The following is a 19,838-nucleotide window of genomic DNA, read 5'->3' as shown; positions in this document are numbered from 1 at the left end:
TCGTATATATAAACACGCGTGTCACCCTGAAAGACCAAGGGATCAACAAACACATTGTTGGACTAATCTGGTTGTTATTGTAAATTAGTGGACATTTTTAATGTTAAATATGGACACACGCTCGCGCACCTTCCCAGTGAGGATGAGGACGCTGGTGTCGGGATCGTAGAACGGGATGAGGGTCGAGGGAGACACGTCAGCAGGCGCAGAAGCCACAGACCCGGATGCCAAGGACTCAGCGGAGAACAGGTACAGCTGTCTTTCACTGCGACTGTGGAGGAAATAAACCATTACAACTCTTTTAGAGCCAGGCAGACACTGACAGTACCAATTCTATTGTATTTATGACTAAATTTGTGGTACACTGTACCTGTCGAATCCTGAAACCATCAGGTACTTGCCATCACAGACCCACACTATGCGGGCCCCTCTATGACCCTCAGGTCCCGGGCCCTCCTGCAGGGACAAAGATGCGAAAACTTGGTCACAAACATTTCTTTTGCTTTTGAAGTTTGATAAGATTTACTTGATGCTAAACTAACCTGGATGGGCGCTGTGGACTTGCGTGGGTCATATAAACGCACTTTTCCATCCTTGCACACAGTGGCCAGCAGTTTCCCATCTGGACTCCAAGCCATGCCAAATATCTGAGGAAAAACATAGCGAGTTACCTTGATGGCTACAAAATCACCCTGAAACAGACCTTAAATAGATAGATAGATAAATAGATAGATAGATAGATAGATAGACAGACAGACCTGGTCCTGATGTCCACTGAGTCGCTTGACTTCTTCTCCTGTCTCCAGTTTCCACAGTCGTACAGTGAGGTCGTATGAGGAGGAAGCCAGCAGGCCGGACGCGAGGGGGTGGAACTTGATGGAGTAGATCTTCTCAGTGTGTCCTGCCATTGGTCAAGGGGCATGTCAATCAAACACTACAGAATCAATCTAACACTGCTATTACAGTTCAGAGGTCACATGCGCTGGTTTCTTACCCCGCAGAACACACTCCGGCTCAGTCAGGGTTTCCGTCAGGCCTCCTTTGGGAATCTGCCACACGCGGATCTTGGCATCATCACCGGCTTTGAGAGAGAGAGAGAGAGAGAGAGAGAGAGAGAGAGAGAGAGAGAGAGAGAGAGAGAGAGAGAGAGAGAGAGAGAGAGAGAACAATGCTGACATTCAGATTTCAGTGTTCAGACAGAGTGTAATTAGGTTTCTTTTGATGAAATGCCTGAAGACACAGCTGCCCTTCAAACAATTAATTTGCTACAAACTACATTTTCTTTTGACTTTGAGGTGAACTATGACTTAATTGAAATAAAGATGAAATGAAATATAAATGTTAAATGAAAAACTTTAAGCAAAACAACTCAAATTGGTTTAATTTGAAGCACTACAATTACTAAATAATTATTATAATTTATAATTAATAAATAAATATTACATTTGAAATAGCTATATAATAAATGAACCACATTTATAAAGAAAAATATCTAACATATACTCTTTTTTTACATTCTTTATAAAATCTAATTGAATATAATAATATAAATTAAGTACACAGTAATATGTTTTACTTCATATTTAATTTAATATAAAGTATTTAGGATTTTTTTTAATGTTAGAAATATCAGTCCACCTCCTGCCGGTAACCTCATGTAAATCCTTGAGGTGTCTGTAGATCATAGCTGTAACTCTGTATTGACCAATCAGCATCCAGGATCAGAATCGAAAACTCACCCACAACCAGCTTGTGTGTGTCGAAGGGGTCCCAGGAGAAGTCCGCCACGCTGACAGTGTTCTGGATGGTGGGCAGAGCGGTGTCCGGGAGTTTTCCAGGCTGGGACAGCTGCAGAAGAAGACAGTGAGCTACTGTAAATCAATCTAAGATTTAAGATTTAATCTAAGGTCTGAATATAGAACTGCACCTCGAATACAGCGATCTGCCCTCCGGCGATGGCGAGAGGAACCGCCACACGCTGCCCGTTGGCACAGAAGCCATCACACTCCCCTGGTGTAGTCAGATGAAGTCCGCGCAGGTTGGTGATGTGGGTGTCCCGGTGCAAAACGGCCCCCTGGATGTGACGAAACTTCGAACTCGGGCCTGCAAATCACAATCACAAGCTATTTACTAATAGAGTTGGGCGATTTACACTGCTAAAAGCATTATATCTTGATATGGTTCAGCATTTTGACAATTTTATGTATATATATATTTATTAATAAAAATGTAAGTTTTTTAGCTTTTAGTATGAATATGTTACGAATAAGCTGCTGTGCTCCAAAACAATGACAAAATTTGCATTTAGGAGATATAAGCATTCAAAACTTACAGTCTCTCACTTCAGCTAATATGGATCACAAATTTTTATGACATCAGCTTCTCATCACATCTTCTGTCCAATCAAATGCTCTCTAGAATCTAAAGCCCCCATGCTATAAATACCACCTGGTCAAAGCGACCGTTGACACGTCACAGAGCAGTATGAGTCGGAGATGTGTGTTCGGATGCACAAACGATCAAGTTTTATTCCGTTAAGGATGAAATGTCTAGAATTTAGTCACACCTCTACTATTGAATCCAACGTATCATCAGCGCTCGGATTCGCTTCCATAGTGCTGTCAAGTACGACTTGCAGTCTGTGAGGTAAACTAAACGCTATTGGCTATTTGAAAAGGGGGAGGGGTCATTCAATATGTCCCGCATTATCTTCCTTTTTCAGTGGTATATATTATTTATAAAACTCAACCCACCAAAGTGGCTAGTAGGAGTGTCTGCGTTACACACCACTGCTGAAATACACCCGTACTTGTCAGGTTGGCGAGTGTTAATGTCAAGCCCTGAGTATAAAGTAGAGTAACAGACTAATGGAGTCGGTCCAGCACTGACCGAGCATGTTCTGGAAGGCGCGGGAGCTCTGACTGGGGCTCGGGCTCGGCATGAAGCCAGAGGACAGGCCGCTGGTGGAGGACGGGGAGCGGGATGGGACGGCACTGCTGCTCGGGGTGCTGAGGGGACTGCTGGAGGTCGAGGTCTCCTGAGAAACACAGAGAAAGACATTACAGACAGATCCATTCTGTGAAGCAAGCATTTTCCCTGACGCTACTCCCACTAACCTCTTTGCTCTTGTCACGGCTCAGATCCTTTGCAGGTGTCTTCTGAGCTGATGGAGCGCTGGGCTTTGGCCTCTTGCTCGGGTTAAGACTGACTCGCTCCACCTGTCACAAAGAAGTGATATATACATCTTAAATAGTTAATATAGCATTATTTTTTTCATTCTGTCCCCTCTAAACTTCTGTCATACTGACTCATTTTCAGTAAGGAATCCAATGCCAATCAATCAATTCTCATTGAATAAAGCAGAGTTGCTTTTTCAACAGACCTGTTTGTTCTCTCCTTTCCACCACTCGTCTGCCGTCATGGACGCGGTGTGACCCACAGTGTCCGGATACAAGTCCGCATGAAAGTCCTGTCCTGCCTGAGATGCACAAAACACACAATGTCTAAAACATCAGATATGTTCAGACTGGAGGATTTTGTACTTCAATTCCTTTTCAGTGACGATAGAAAAATGTTCAAATGTTCATACATGATCTTACATCAGGTGTGTGATCAGGTAAGGGTAAAATTTCCCCCCATTCAATATGACTATAAACTAATAATAATAGTTTTATTTTATCATTATTAAAAAAAAAAAAAAAAATTAAACAGTTTAATAAAGATGTTAGTATTACAATAATACTATTGTACGCAAAATCAAAAACAAGTATTAAATAATGTTATTTATTATACTTTAGTTATTATACTTGTATTGTATTTCTATTTAATTTATGAGTTAAACAAATTAACAAAGACATATTATTATTGCAATAATACTATTCTACTAAAAATAAAAAAAAGTATTTATTATTATTACTATAAAAAATAATAATTATTATTATTGTTTTTGTGGTATCATTTTATTACTATTATATATATATATATATATATATATATATATATATATATATATATATATATATATATATATATATATATATATATGTATGTATATATATATATATATATATATATATATATATATATATATATATATATATATATATATATATTGACTGCAAGTAGACTCTGTGAATGCGAAAGACAGTATCCACACCGGCGCGGTGACTGACAGCCACACATTCTCCTCAAAACATTGGATTCATCCGAGCTGTGCCATGCCGAGCCACAACCCACATAAAAAGTTGATATTTCCGTGAATAACTGCAATTGCAGATTTCAAACAGAGATGGCGACAAAGAGGAAAAACTACGGACTGCAGCTTTAAATTAATAAAGAAATATATTACTACTGCAACAATGCTATTTTACTAAAAAACAATGTATATTAAAGTGTTTAATAAAAGTAAAATATTTTAAAATAATAATAATGTATGTATGTAAAGTAAAACAGTAAAATTAATGCTATAAAAAATATGTAGTAAAATTACAAAACTAATAACTAATATTTGTAGTTGTCTTAATTTATTTGCTTTAAAAATTTTAACTTTCGAACTTTTATTTTGGCAGAAAACCACTGGGAGATTAAAGCTTATCTTTTGCTGACACATTTATAGATTTACTCTACTCATGTGGGTTGGAAATCACATTCCTGTTACATGTTGTCAGCTTACACGTCATAATTGGTGTAGGGCATACCAAGTGCATTAGTAACGTTTGCCCTGTCGGTTCAGCAGAGCCAGATGTGTTTAAACTTAATTTAGTGTGTTAGTCCTCACCTTGCGAGGCACCTGGTAACTGATGGGCACAATGAAGCTGTCCGTGAGCTGCATCAGCCGTAAAACCTCGCAGCAGCCCACATCCACGGCCAGCTTTGGCACGAGAGCCACGCCACGGGTCGACGCGTCCGTCAAACAGTGACTCACTGAGAGCAACAGAGCAACACAGAGAGATCAGCTTCAGGAAACGTGAAAACAGAGGAGCATCGAGATAAAACATCTGTGTTACCTTGAGACAGGAAGGGCTCGCTGGTGTTCACCTCAAAACAGTCAATCACACTCTCACCCTGAAATAACACAATTCTTCATGATATTAATATTGAATATAAAAAAATGTAGTTATTAAAAATGTTTATAACTGGTTACGTACATTTCCAGACACAATAAGTAGTCCAGAGTCTGGATCAAACAGTGGCACCAGAGTCCTGCGAGTAAAATAAACACAAATATTTATTGACATATTTATCAATTTTTTTTTAAAATACACCAGCATTCAAAAGTTTGAGCTCAGTAAGAATTTTCTGAATTAAATTAATACCTTTTGTTCGTCAAGGATGCATTAAAATGATCAAATGTGACATAGCAAAGCTGTTTTCAACATTGATAATAATCAGAAATGTTTCTTGAGCATCAAATCATCATATTAGAATTATTTTTGAAGGATCACGTGACACTGAAGACCAAACAGATCTGCAGTTATGATGTGAGCCGTGGCAAAAATATCAATTGTGTCCTCTGACCACTTGATGGCAGGATAGGCAGCAAAATATAGTCACATCAATACAGAAACAATCTCCTTCATTGATCAGACACGAACATTTGAAAACAGCAGATCGGTGCCGTTTCAGTCTGGCTGCTTGACCTCAGACTGGAATCTGAACGTATTTCACACATACAAAGCCACATTCACATGTCTCTGTGCGCTGACGCCCTAGGCATGGATGGGTAACGGGGTCACAACAGGAACATGAGCATCTATTTTGAGTCACATGCTGCTGGGAGCGGGGTGTGTTTCTCGCTTCGGTCGAATTGGAGCCACATCAAACACCTCACAGCGTGGGACGGGGCTGATCACTTCAGGCTCCTGTGCACCACAAAATACCACGAGCTGCCACAAGTATTTCAACATAACGTAAACATTTACTCTCGTTACATGGTTTTCATCCAGATTTTTGGAAGAATTTCCAAGCTGCTCATTTCCATACAATGATTATGCAGTGTGTGTGACCAAGAGCTTAAAAAAAAAAAAAAAAAAAAGATGAAAATCTTAATAATATTATTGATGCCAAACTTTCAATAGAAGTGTTTAAATATAGGCTACAGTATATATTGCAATTCATGACTGCTTTGGACAGTCCTAGTCATGGCTTCAATTAAAGGAAGTTGCAAGTAGCAATATGACTGAAATAATAATAATGAAAAAAAAAAAGAACATTACAGAAGCTTAAAATTAATTTTAAACAAAATACACTGTACTTTTTGAAGAAAATTTCTATTATTCAGATCAGTTAAATGATTATTAGGCTGCATAGATCAGGTCAGTCGGAAACGGGGACACTTCCTATAACACCTGATGAACTCGTTACATCATAAGAAGAAAGGCATCTACACTAATGTTAGTCTTTCTGTTTATTCCGAGGTTTACTGAAGTCAGCCGGATCCGGGCCGTATCCAGATCAGATGGTGGACCTGCGCCTGAACACGACCACAACGCATCCCTGAAGTGCCAGCCTCATCAGCGCTGTGAAGACCTCATCGACACGACAGCCATCGGCACTGATCCTCAACAAACTCGTCTCCATACCGGCGTGATGACTCCGACCTCCAACCAGATGGAACTGGATAATATTCTGAATGTTCTGATCAAATCTGACTTCTGACCTGTAACGCTGCCTGGATCATAATCATACACCGGCCAGAGGAGAACTGCCCTCGACTGAGCCTGGGTTATCTGTCACCTGATGGAGTTTTGGTTCCTTGCCACTTTCACCTTTGGCTTTTGGCTGTTGGCTTGCTTAGTTGGGGACATTTAATATTCAAAAATATTACTGATCTGCCTGCATTGACACCATTATATGAGAACTGAACTGAGCTGGACGATGACATCACTGTTTTCTCCAGGGTGGATATATATATATATATATATATATATATATATATAAATGAACTAAATTAATAACTTTTTTTACAACAAAATAAACCATCACTGAACTAACTTAAGCTGGACTATGACGCTATTTTCTTCTAGATCTGCTGTACAGCCGAAACAAACTTTGTTGCCTGTTATCTCTGTAAAGCTGCTGTGAAACAATCTGTATTGTAAAAAGCGCTATATAAATAAAGGTGACTTGACTTGACAAATCTATGGCTAATATACCTCACTAATCATATGGTCAACTTATATGATACGTTTGTCTTCCTTTTTGAGTCTGACAGCTCTAGTGCGCAGTATGAAAGCACTCAAAATCTTCACCAAATCATTTCAGTTTTGAAAGACATGACAGATTCTTTTTTTTTTTTTTTACTACACAAATACTATACTACAAAAACACGACACAACTTTAAGAGCCAACACGATTGCGGCCTTGAGCACAATCACCTCAGGTTGCTCCAGAATGACTGAGCCTTCAGTAAACACACTGAAGACAGAGTATTACACCTTGTGTTTACACACTAACAAGCTACTAATTACTCAACTCTCCCACAGATTGTCATGCAGAAGTGAGCCAGCAGTGAAAACCTCGACATGTCGGGCCACGTTCAACTCTATTAGCTGAATGGCATGCTTGGATTTGAGCCTTCCAGTTACTCAGAAAGCTTTGCTTCCTGCGGTTCTCCTCGCTGCAGTGATTGGTGGCGTTGCGTGTTTGACGGTTGACTTCTCCCCTCCCCCATCTTCGCCCCAGGCCTCTGAAGTCGGTAAGGGGTTACCACGCTTTGTTAGCGCAACTTTGCGTTCCCATGTCGGAGTTTCTCTGCAGGAAATACACAAACACCTCCAGTGTTCCCACAGCGTTCACTCCCACAATGCACCACTACACATAATCACACTTCAACAATGTCCCTTGCTGTTATTCATCTGCTCTGAATCTGCAGATTTAAAATGCAAGAGACCCAAAATGAAAGGGAAAACACTAATGAAATCTCTTTAATAGTTCAATTGTTTCTAATTAGCAGCAACTTGGAGAGCAACGATTTTTGCTCCTCAGGAAAAGACCTCAGAACAACAAAGACAAAGTCTTGTGAATCTGATCACAGTCTGCAAACATTTCTCATCAAATTTTTACATACATCATTAAGTCTTTAAAAACATCTCAATCGGTTCTCCTAGACAGCAATGAGACTAAATTTAGAGTAAACTGAGAAGTCTTCCAAATTCAAAGTCTGCAAACAAAAGTCAGAGATTTGAAAATGAACTTGAAACTCATCAAGATCATTATTTCTCAGTTGATTCTCTTAGACAGCATTAAAATTAGACAAACTATTTCTCAAATGTTTCTCCATCAAATAAGAGAGTAGAGTTTCAGAAAAGATCTCAACTACATCTCAACTGTGCTCCGGTTTCCCTAGATCCCAAAGTTTGCAATCAAAAGTCAGAGATCCCTACATGGGATCAAATTTTTCTCATCAAATTTCTTAAATCTTCTTTAATTCCATAATTTCTCAACTATTCTATATCTCAACAAACAGAGAACTCTCCTGATTTTAAAGTCTGCAAACAAAAGTCAAAGGTTTTGATATAAACATCTCATCAAATCTATTACATTTCTCAGTTGTTTCTCCTAGACAACATTAAGATCAAACTGAGAACTTTGAAGTCTCCTGCTTCTCAGATGTTTCTCCTGAAATAAGACCACAGTAGTGTTTCAGATAAGATCTCAACAACATCTCAAACTTCAGTTTCCAGTAAAGAGTCAATCTCAATATGAACTTAAACTTTTCTCATCAAATGATCCCAAGATAAAGTGATCTGAGATGCTATCATTTATAATTCTATTGTATTAATATTATAAATTGTGAAAAATTATGATCGCTAAGTTATGCCAACACATGTTTTTACATTGCTTTAACTTATCAATTTGTAATTTTTAAAAGTCAGTTTAATGTAATTTAAGTTGAAATGACTTAAGCATCCAAGTTGATTGTTCTTAAAGTCCCCCTGTAGTCAATAATTTTCTCCCTTAAAACTCAACAAAATTACATATTAAGCATTTTTTTCTTCTTGATTTTTTTTTATTCATGCCTTAAAATAGCTTGAATGGAATCTACACCCTTGCTTTATTTAATATACGAGGTCCCATAAATATGAGCCCCGCCTCCACTCACTCACTCCAGCTCAGAGATCCACTCGTTGACGATCACATGTTGATCTAATTGGTTACAAGGTAGTTTGTGACGTCAGAAACACCAGCGATTTCAAACCGTGTTTTTGAGACTGTCTTTGGTTCGCTGCAGTTTTAAGGAGAAAATACTCAGCGATGGTGTTGACTTATGAATTTGGACATGGTTTGACTTAAAGCATATTAAAAACACCACATAAACAACATTAAAAGCTTGATTTTCACCACAGGGGGAAATTGAAGGCAGCAACTTTTTTTTGAGTGTGTATATATTTTTTCACTCTATACACTTATTGTATATCCACTATTCTCTCATTCGTCTATTTTTATTCCTCTAAAGGAATTTTAGGTGAAACATCAGAGACAAATTGATACCCAAACAAAACACACTTGAGAACTGTTATGAAGTCTGCTAAACTATGAAAGAGGAAACTCAATTGTCCTGTGGGAGGAATAACTCCACACATAAAGGCAGATATGCCTCACTTCACTGCTTTACTCAAGTGCAACTAAACCCAGGAAAGAGTTTTCCAGTGAACCCCTGCGGACACTGTGTGTGTGTGTGTGTGTGTGTGTGTGTGTGTGTGTACTCATCTACCTATCTACGTGGGGACCTTGGTGTCGTTACACACTCACCAACAGGGGACCGTCGAGCCAAGTGGGGACATTTTTCAAGTGCCCTGTTGGTCATGCTTTAAAACATGTTAAAATCAGCTAAAACACGCTCTGGTGAATTTTTTTACATTTTTGACCAAGTGGGGACCTGTAGGTGTGTGTGTGTTTAAGTCCATACTCAGCAGCGCTCCTGTAGGCTGGAGCAGGAACTACAGTGGCCCATTAACACACGTCGTTCACACTTCTCTATTGTCTGAATGGCTTGCTGTCCTAGAGAGGCTCTGAGACTGTAGAGCTGCTGTTTAACTGGCTGCTTAGTACAGGACCTTTCAGTAACACTTTATAATAACTCCACACTATTAATCATTAGATAAGCATTAGTAAACAGTTAATTAATTTATAAAGCATTAATAGACATTAATAAGCAGTTTATAAATACAGCTATAAATGCTTTATTCTTGTTTTAAAAGCATATCTATAATGTGTTTAATAACTGTATTTTCATACTTTATTGATCAATTTATCATTTATAAATGAAATATAGGATTATTTACAAACCAGTTGTTAAGGAGTTGTCAGTGGTTCATAATATCACTTAGAAAGTGTAAGTAAATGATTAATAAACTATTTCAATGTACCTTCATACTTTATATATCTTATTATTCAGACATATAGTAATAGTTACTTAGTGTGTTAATAAATGGTTTATTAACATGTATTTCTACTGTAATACATGATTAATTCAGGTAGTTATAATAAAGCATTTAGTAGTGGTCAGTTAATTATTTTTGTGAGCTCATCTAAAGTGAGGACTAGTTATGCCTTGTAAAGCATTTATAAAGGAGATTTAAAAGCTCAGTTAAATATCTGTATGTTCTGTATCACTGTGTTGTGTTTGTTTCCTTTTTCTGTTTAGAAGATCAGTGAGCCTTTAAATCTCCTTTATAAATGCTTTACAAGGCATAACTAGTCCTCACTTTAGATGAGCTCACAAAAATAGTTAACTGACCACTACTAAATGCTTTATAACTACCTGAATTTACTACATTTACTTCCACTTAAGTGATCTTATAACAATACCTAAACTGACAACACCCAAACAACTGCTTTGTAAATAATGCTATACTTCATTTAGAAATATATGTATATATATATATATATATATATACATACTGTATAAATGTATACATTATATATATATATATATATATATATATATATATATGCAACAGTTCAATTCATGAAAATCATTCATAATATTATTTTTCTTATTTAACATTCTCTCTTCATATATATATATATATATATATATATATATATATATATATATATATATATATATATATATATATATATATATATGCAACAGTTCAATTCATGAAAATCATTCATAATATTATTTTTCTTATTTAACATTCTCTCTTCATAGATACTTTCTATGCTTGGTTATGCAGTCCCTAACAATTAACTTGCCATTGTTATGTGCCATTGCACACACACACATACATGTCTATATAACTAACAGAGCACTATCACTCTACAATGGCCAAAAGGGGACTCTCTGACCGATGTCTACCTATCCAACAGGGGACTCCCATCAAGGTTATTGTAGTCTGGCATTTTTAAATTAGTTTTTATTTTAATATCATTTTCATTTTCATTTCAGTTAGTTTAATGTTTGCAGTTTACAGTTAACTCTTATGAAAACCTCTTAATAATAAAAATAAAATAATAGTTTGAGGGTGAACAAAGAACCAAACATATGCAACTAAAAAGTACAAATTATTCATTCATACTCATTCATATTAAAAATTAAATCTTATTAAACATGGTGTATAAGAAAAGGGGAAAAAATATGCGTATGATTATTATGATTATTCTTTAAGGTTGTTTCTATGATTAATCCTTTCAAACATTATTCTTGTATTGACACATTTATGCGTTTTGTCTATTGAATTGTTTAAAATCATATACTTGTAGTTATACTCATATTAAAATGTTCTATTCAGGCCAGACATTTAGTATAGGCCTACTTCTACTCTGACAAATGTAGCCTACGTCTATTTCTGGGCTAGACATGCTATTTGTTTTTTTCCGTTTTCTGCTCAGTGTGGTATCTAATGTAATATGTGTGGTTTAGTTTCACATGAGATGGTTATCTTACCTGGAATTAATGTACAGCTGTATTTGCACAAAGTCTAGTCATGATAGTAATATTTAATTGGCTATTTCTACTTCTTAGGGCTTGTTCACACAGAAAGCGGTTTTGCTTGGAAAAACGGAAAAAAAAGACGCGGGAATGGGAAAAAAGTGCAAGGTCTCGAGACATCTGTCGTTAGTTTCGTTTAGTTTTAGTTTTTCATTTTTGTTGAAATTTCTATTTTATTTCAGTTTATTTCAGTTCAGTTTTTTGACCAATAATTTTAGTCTTAGTTTCATTTTTCGTTTACGAAAAAAACCTTAACTCCCATAGCCTGCAATGGAACTGTGTGTGTGTGTATATTTAAGTTCCCTTTCAGTCAGGTAACGTTCTACTTAGTCGATCGTACCGACTGATGGGATCACGCCAGGCAGCCAGATGTCTTCGATATAGTATCCAAATCAAGCCAAATGAGCTTTGACAGGTGTGCAATCCATGGGTATAACAGGGAAGTGGATGCACCCACCATTCATTTCTTTTCTCTTCGTCTTTACGAAGCTCGCAGAGGCGGCCATTTCTCCCTTGAGAGAACAGGGCGTTCGTGTCCTCAACTACCTCGACGACTGGCTGATAGAAATAGTAGAAATAGAGTCGCGGGAACAGTTGTGCGAACACAGAGACTTACTGCTCCAGCATATCAGTCTATTGGGTCTTCAGGTCAACTGGGAAAAGAGCACGCTCACCCCCGGGCAGAGAATCTCTTTTCTCGGTATGGAGTTGGACTCTGTCAAACAGACGGCACGTCTAACGGAGGATTGTGCCCAGTCGATGCTGAACTGCTTGGATACGTTCAAGAGCAGGAAGGTGGTTCCACTGAAATACTTTCAGAGGCTCCTGGGGCATATGGCTTCTGGGATATTACTGGGGTTGTTACATATGAGACCACTTCAGCATTGGCTTCTTGGCCGGGTCCCATGGAGGGCGTGGAAAGACGGCAGGTTCCCGGTTGCAATTTCTTGAACTTGCCGGAAAACCTTCCAACCTTGATCAGACGCTGTGTTTCTCCGGTCCGGTGTGTCCATGATACAAGCGTCCAGGCATGCGGTGGTGTTCACAGATGCCTCCAAGACAGGTTGGGGGGCCACGCACGACGGGTATGCAGTAGCAGGACGCTGGACAGGTCCTCAGCTGCATTGGCATATCAATTGCCTCAAGTTGTTAGCGGTACTACTTGCTTTGAGACGCCTCAAAACGCCGCTGCTCGGCAAGCATGTACTGGTCAGAGTGGACAATACCATGACCGCGTTGTACATCAATAAGCAAGGTGGTGCACGTTCACATCATCTGACACAACTCGCCCGTCTCCTCCTTTGGTGGAGTCAGAAGCATCTGAGGTCACTTCGTGTCACTTCGCTCTCACGACAGCAAATAAAGCCTACGGAATGGCGACTCCATCCCCGGTTCAGCTGATCTGGGATCGTTTCGGGGCCGCACAGGTAGACCTGTTTGCATCTCCAGAAACGACCCACTGCCAGTTGTTTTATTCACTAACCAAGGACTCTCTCGGTGTGGATGCACTGGCACACAGCTGGCCGACGGGTCTACGCAAGTATGCGTTTCCCCCGGTGAGCCTAATTCCACAGTTACTGTGCAGAGTCAGGGAGGAAGAGGAGCAGGTCTTGCTAGTTGCCCCTTATTGGCCCAACCGGACCTGGTTCTCTGAACTCATACTCCTCTCTTCAGCCCCTCCCTGGCCCATCCCCCTGAGGGAGGACCTTCTCTCTCAGGGGCAGGGCACCATTTGGCACCCACGTCCAGACCTGTGGAGACTCCAGGTCTGGTCCCTGGACGGGAAGTGGAGGTTCTGAGGGGTCTACCACAGGCTGTCGTAGACACTATCACCTCTGCTAGAGTCCCCTCCATGAGACTGGCTTATGCATCGAGGTGGAACCTGTTCGTCGATTGGTGTTCTTCTCATGGAGAAAACCCCAGAGTTTGTTTGGTCGGATCGGTGCTTTCTTTCCCGCAAGAGGGGTTGGAGCGAGGGCTGTCTCCCTCCACCCTCAAAGTGTATGTTGCCTCTATTGCCGCACATCACGATGCAGTTGGTAAGAAATCCCTGGGGAAGCACGATCTGATCGTCAGGTTCCTTGAGGGAGCAAGGAGGTTGAAACCCTCCTCGCATCTCTTCCATACCCTCTCGGGACCTATCTTTGGTGTTAACAGCACTTCAGAGACCTCCCTTTGAGCCCCTGCAGACAGTGGAGTTAAAAATTCTGTCTCTCAAGACAGTTCTCTTGCTTGCACTGGCTTCTATCAAGAGGGTAGGGGACCTGCACACTTTCTCGGTAGATGAATCGTGCCTGGAATTCGGGCCGGCTGACTCTCAGGTGACACTGAGACCTCGGCCCCGGATATGTGCCGAAAGTTCCCACTACTCCCTTTCGAGATCAAGTGGTGAACTTGCAAGCACTGCCCCTGGAGGAGGCAGACTCAACCCTAACTTTTCTCTGTCCAGTCTGCGCCTTACGGACTTTAGAACCTCAGATCAGCTCTTCATCTGTTTCGGAGGCCTGCAGAAAGGGAAGGCAGTCTCTAAGCAAAGGCTGGCCCACTGGATAGTGGATGCCATCATCTTGGTGTCCGATACCCAAGGTGTACCTTGTCCCCCAGGGTTGCATGCCCACTCCACCCAGAGTGTTGCTGCTTCCTGGGCGCTGGCGCAGGGTGCCTCGCTGGCAGATGTTTGTAGAACTGCGGGTTGGGCAACACCTAATATGTTTGTTAGGTTTTATAGCTTACGTGTTGAGCCAGTAGCTTCTCAGGTGCTCTCTTCAAATAGAGGGCACCCTTGTGTCAAGCACGCTAATGTCAACTTGCTACGTATCGCCCAGGCCATATGTGTATTCTCACAATAAAAACAAAGGTTACTAGCAAGGGTGGAACAGCAGTAACTTCCCGGGTTTTAGCCCTATCTTCTTCACCACAGAACTGCTGCGAAAAGATTAGGAGGCTTTCTTCTGGGCACTGGAAGGTGGCAGTAATAATGGCGTGTTAGAGGATCCCATCAGTCGGTACGATTGACTAAGTCGAACGTTACCTGACTGAAAGGGAACTTCTCAGTTACCAATGTAACCCTCGTTCCCTGAAGGAGGGAACGGAGACTTAGTCCCCTTGCCACTATTACTGGACCACCACTGACCGGGTTCCGCTCGGCTCCTCAGCAAAAAAAATGAATGGTGGGTGCATCCACTTCCCTGTTATACCAGCGCTGCAGGGCGGGGCGTGGATTGCGCACCTGTCAAAGCTCATTTGGCTTGATTTGTATACTATATCGAAGACATCTGGCTCCCTGGCGTGATCCCATTAGTCGGTCTGATCCACTAAGTCTCCATTCCGTCCTTCAGGGAACGAGGGTTACATTGGTAACCGAGACATTCAGTAATTTCACTTAAATGGCAATGAAAATTACCTATTAATTGTCATTTAAGTGAAATTACTGAACTTAAATATGGCACTTAGAGGCTTTTGCATCTGAACTCTTCATATATATATATATATATATATATTCTTTTTTTTTTTTTTTTTTTTTAATGGTGTATAAGAAAAGGGGAAAAATATGCGTATGATTTTATGATATTATGATTATTCTTTAAGGTTGTTTCTATGATTAATCCTTTCAAACATTATTCTTGTATTGACACATTTATTGAATTGTTTAAAATCATATACTCGTAGTTATACTCATATTAAAATGTTCTATTCAGACCAGACATTTAGTATAGGCCTACTTCTACTCTGACAAATGTAGCCTACGTCTATTTCTGGGCTGGACATGCTATTTGTTTTTTCCGTTTTCTGCTCAGTGTGGTATCTAATGTAATATGTGTGGTTTAGTTTCACATGAGATGGTTATCTTAACTGGAATTAATGTACAGCTGTATTTGCATAAAGTCTAGTCATGATAAAAAATATTTAATTGGCTATTTCTACTTCTTAGGGCTGGTTCACACAGAAAGCGGTTTTGCTTAAAAAAACGGGGAAAAAAGACGCGGGTAGCGGAATGGGGAAAAAGTGCAAGGTCTCGAGACATCTGTCGTTAGTTTCATTTAGTTTTAGTTTTTCATTTTTGTTGAAATTTCTGTTTTATTTCATTTTATGCAAATGTTTTTTGACCAATAGTTTTAGTCTTAGTTTCATTTTTCGTTTACGAAAACTCCCATAAACTTTCCCGAAAACTTTAACCTTGACTCCCATAGCCTGCAATGGAACTGTGTGTGTGTGTATATTTAAGTTCAGTAATTTCACTTAAATGGCAATGAAAATTACCTATTAATTGTCATTTAAGTGAAATTACTGAACTTAAATATACAAGCTTGATAAAAAAATGACCATTAGAAGAAATTTTCAGATGGCACTTAGAGGTTTTGCATCTGAACTCTTCATATATATATATAGTTACAAAATGAAGACAGACTTCACTGCCAGTTCACTTTACTGTTCACACACACACAGTTCCATTGCAGGCTATGGGAGTCCCCTGTTCGATAGGTAGAGATCGGTCAGAGTTGCAGGTCCCCACTTGGCATGTTTTTAAAAAATTAAAAAATGCATTTTTAAAGTTATATTATGAAAGAAGACCTTAAAAGAAAATTTTGTATGTCATTTTTGTTTCTTCAAAATGACCAGAAACACTTTTGGCCAGTGTAGAGCGATAGTCCCCTGTTAGTAATATAGACGTGTGTGTGTGTGTGTGTGTGTGTGTGTGTGCTTTGAGCTCCAGCAGTCAGATTCGCACGGCAGGCCGTCATGAATGAACGCTGAAACACTCAGGGACGTCATTCTTAAGTGGCTGTAAGCGACACACACACACACACACACGTCTGCTTCTGCATTGTGGGGTGGAGGGACGTTCCGCATGAGAAAGACACTAATCCAGATGTAAGCCGTCTTTGGACACAGAACAACACACACACTCACACACATGCGCATGCACTATGATACTGCTTGCTTACTGCATATAAGATCACATAAGACATGCTGATTGGTCGATGCAGTGTTCAAAACATTTAAAAATGCTAAAATAAAAAATAAGGTTACACTTTATTTTAAGGTGACATAGTACTGAGTAATATTAATTAACTACATCTATGTATTTGCTATAGAGTTACGGTTAGGGATTGGTTTATGATTACTTGTAATTATGCATAATTTACTGTTATTACTAAGTACATGTAGTGTAATAACGTCACCTTAAATTAAAGTGTTGCTAAAAATAATAAAAAAGTAACATTTAAATAAAGACAATTATTATTATTTATAACAATAACAACTATTAAAATTAACTATCAATTATTTTGTAAATTAATTCAAAATATATTAATTCAAAATTTGTCACAACTTTGCTACGTTGTGTTTAATTAAGCATGCGGCATCCAGTTGAAAATTATTATTATTATTATTATAAATAATAATAATTGTTATTAATTTAATGAACTATTGTCATGTAAATTATTTAAATTTAAGTAAATTAAAATAATTATTAATTAAAACAAAAATAATTATTTGTCACATTATGTTGCATATCTAATTCAGTGTGGCATCCAAAGCAAAATGAAAAGTAATATTTAAATAAATTATTAGTATTATTATTAATTAGATTACATAATTAATTATTAAAGAAAAAAAATATTATAAGATGTTAACTGGAGGCCACATGAAAGTTGTGTCTTGTAATGATTTTGCTTTTTTTTTTTTTTTTTTTTTACTTGTACTTTTTTACTTTATGTAAAAATGCATTTAACCTTTGGAAGTCCTTTTTAAATAATGAGTGAATGAGATGTTTAAAATCAGTGCTGATATTACTTCTGGTTCATTTATCACAACTGGAAATATAAGGTCAAGATGAGCGCACTGCATTATGCGATATAATACTGGTCAAGTGTGTTTACGGCAAAATCTGTATACTGCACTTTTTGACAAATGCCATCAAGGTATTTTTTTCAGTGTATAAAAAATGCATATTACACACAAAACATGCTAGCACAAAATGTAGAAACTGTATATGAGTATGCTTTTCTGAACATATAGCCCTTGATACATTAAAAGTGCCCTTTGTGAGCGTCACAGGGTGAAATTTTGCTCTTTGCAGCACAACGTACGCTCCTGTCCGAAAGGTAACAGGAATTTGGCAAGAACATCCCAGCAGTGGCCTCAGGAGCGTCATAGCTGTCAGTAAACTCCAATACAGCCATGAAATAACCTGCAGGTGCGGTGAAGATCCGCAGATAAACCCCCGTTATTACTCTCATTATGATGATGGAGGCTGGGAAGGCTTTATTTGACTAAAGGCCCTGAGGTCTGAATCCAGGCATCCGTGTGTGTGTGTGTGTGTGTGTGTGTGTGTGTGTGTGTGAAGTCACAGTGCTGTAGATAAGAGAGAGAGGACAAACAGCCGTGTGATAGATGAGGGTGGGCGGGGCTTCATCTGAGAGGTTTATGCGGTGGGCTTCATCAAACATTATTACCTTTTTTACCTTTATGGTGCAAATGTTCTGTAATGAAATCCACCAATGTAATGCCTTTAATTTTCAGTAAGAAAAATGAGGAGTAAATTGTATATTCTGTATATGGATATAAATGTTGTGATTTTATTTCCATCAAGAGGTGCATCCATTTTTGGTCAAGATCTACAATGCAAGAGTCCAGCACTCTGTAAAGTCTCCTCCAGCACATCCCAAAGACTTTCAATGAATTTTAATATCTGGACTCAGAGGAGCCGATTCATGTGTGGAAATGATTCTTCATTCTCCCTCCCAACCATTCCTTTACAGTTAGTGTCTTATATGTTTTACCGAATGCAAGTGTTTTTTGCTAGTTTCAGCCCGACGCAGTTATCATTTTCACGTCCTGCGCCACGTTGTTTAAATAGTTAATGCATTTGCGCTCATCTGTGCACCCATGGGCTGCTGGTCTGAAAACGAGGTGTATTCAGGCGCATTGTTGGCGCATTGCTATTTTGAGGCAACTGAAAAAGACAGCCATTGACCAACTGATTTTTTATTTTTTCAAACTGATTTTTTAGGCGGGTACATAACGCATGTACACTCTGCTTATTACACACACAGGGACTCGCAGTGCACACAAACATTTTTAAATATGAAAAATTAAAGGCTAACAATGTAAAAGATTATTAATGTGTATATAAAGATATGGTGAAATCCGGCTTGTCCCGTAGATGGTCTGCTAACGATTGCAAACTCCGTAATGTAAATAGCGAATCCGCCATAGCGAGAGCGCAACTGGCATTTAAAGGGAATGGGTGATAAGATTCTGATTTGTTTATTGCATTTAAAGCCCAAAACACACCCATTACTCATTAAGAGAATAGGGACAACCCTTTTAGAGCATGCACCGGGTGCACCGACCATTTTTCCCGTCGTTAAACTAGAAAAATTTGATTTGGAAATAGGGCCCATATCCTCTACATACATATATACTTATAAAACCATATTTTTTCCTCATCTATATCTTGACTTTGATCAGACTTCAAAAATATGACATTTTGACACAAAAATAATTACAGTGAAAAATAACCTTTCCAAACCTTTCCTGATCATGTGACAGCTTATGTCAACTTTCTGTTATCACTGTACAGCTGCTTTCAAACAATCTGTATTCTAGAAAGCGCTATATATATATATAGGTCACTTGACTTGAAACATTCATTGATACATAATGTGTATAGTTTCATCTATAATTTAAAAAATAGTATAGCATTCTGCTCAGCGCACACTAAGCAGTAAGTAGTGTGCCAGCATTTCATTTCGAACACAGACAGTGTGTGTTTAAAGTTGTGCAGAATGCATGACTAAGCACAGTAATGGGGGATGTTAATAAGAGAGTTCTGGAGGTTACAGTGCTGAAGAAAGCACAAAGTCACTGCAACAGTACACGGTACACAACT

General features: G+C 38.7%; 1 protein-coding gene across 1 annotated transcript in view; it reads right to left on the bottom strand.

The window, feature by feature from the left end:
- The window catches only part of coro7 (coronin 7), a 148,141-nt gene that overhangs the window by 3,304 nt on the left and 124,999 nt on the right, over positions 1–19,838 (bottom strand). The window contains exons 10-23 of the mRNA XM_079869401.1: positions 5,148–5,202; positions 5,007–5,064; positions 4,778–4,923; positions 3,383–3,478; positions 3,117–3,218; positions 2,890–3,037; positions 1,928–2,103; positions 1,740–1,848; positions 995–1,081; positions 759–901; positions 543–647; positions 371–456; positions 130–271; positions 1–26 (exon numbers count right to left, since the gene is read on the bottom strand). The exon at positions 1–26 is cut by the window's left edge and continues 64 nt beyond it. Of these exons, the coding sequence (XP_079725527.1) occupies positions 1–26; positions 130–271; positions 371–456; positions 543–647; positions 759–901; positions 995–1,081; positions 1,740–1,848; positions 1,928–2,103; positions 2,890–3,037; positions 3,117–3,218; positions 3,383–3,478; positions 4,778–4,923; positions 5,007–5,064; positions 5,148–5,202 (1,479 nt within the window). The remainder of the gene's footprint in view (positions 27–129; positions 272–370; positions 457–542; positions 648–758; positions 902–994; positions 1,082–1,739; positions 1,849–1,927; positions 2,104–2,889; positions 3,038–3,116; positions 3,219–3,382; positions 3,479–4,777; positions 4,924–5,006; positions 5,065–5,147; positions 5,203–19,838) is intronic.

Source organism: Squalius cephalus (assembly GCF_949319135.1).
Source record: "Squalius cephalus genome assembly, chromosome: 1".
Classification (NCBI taxonomy): Eukaryota; Metazoa; Chordata; class Actinopteri; order Cypriniformes; family Leuciscidae; genus Squalius; species Squalius cephalus.
This window is presented reverse-complemented; position numbering and strand designations above follow the sequence as displayed.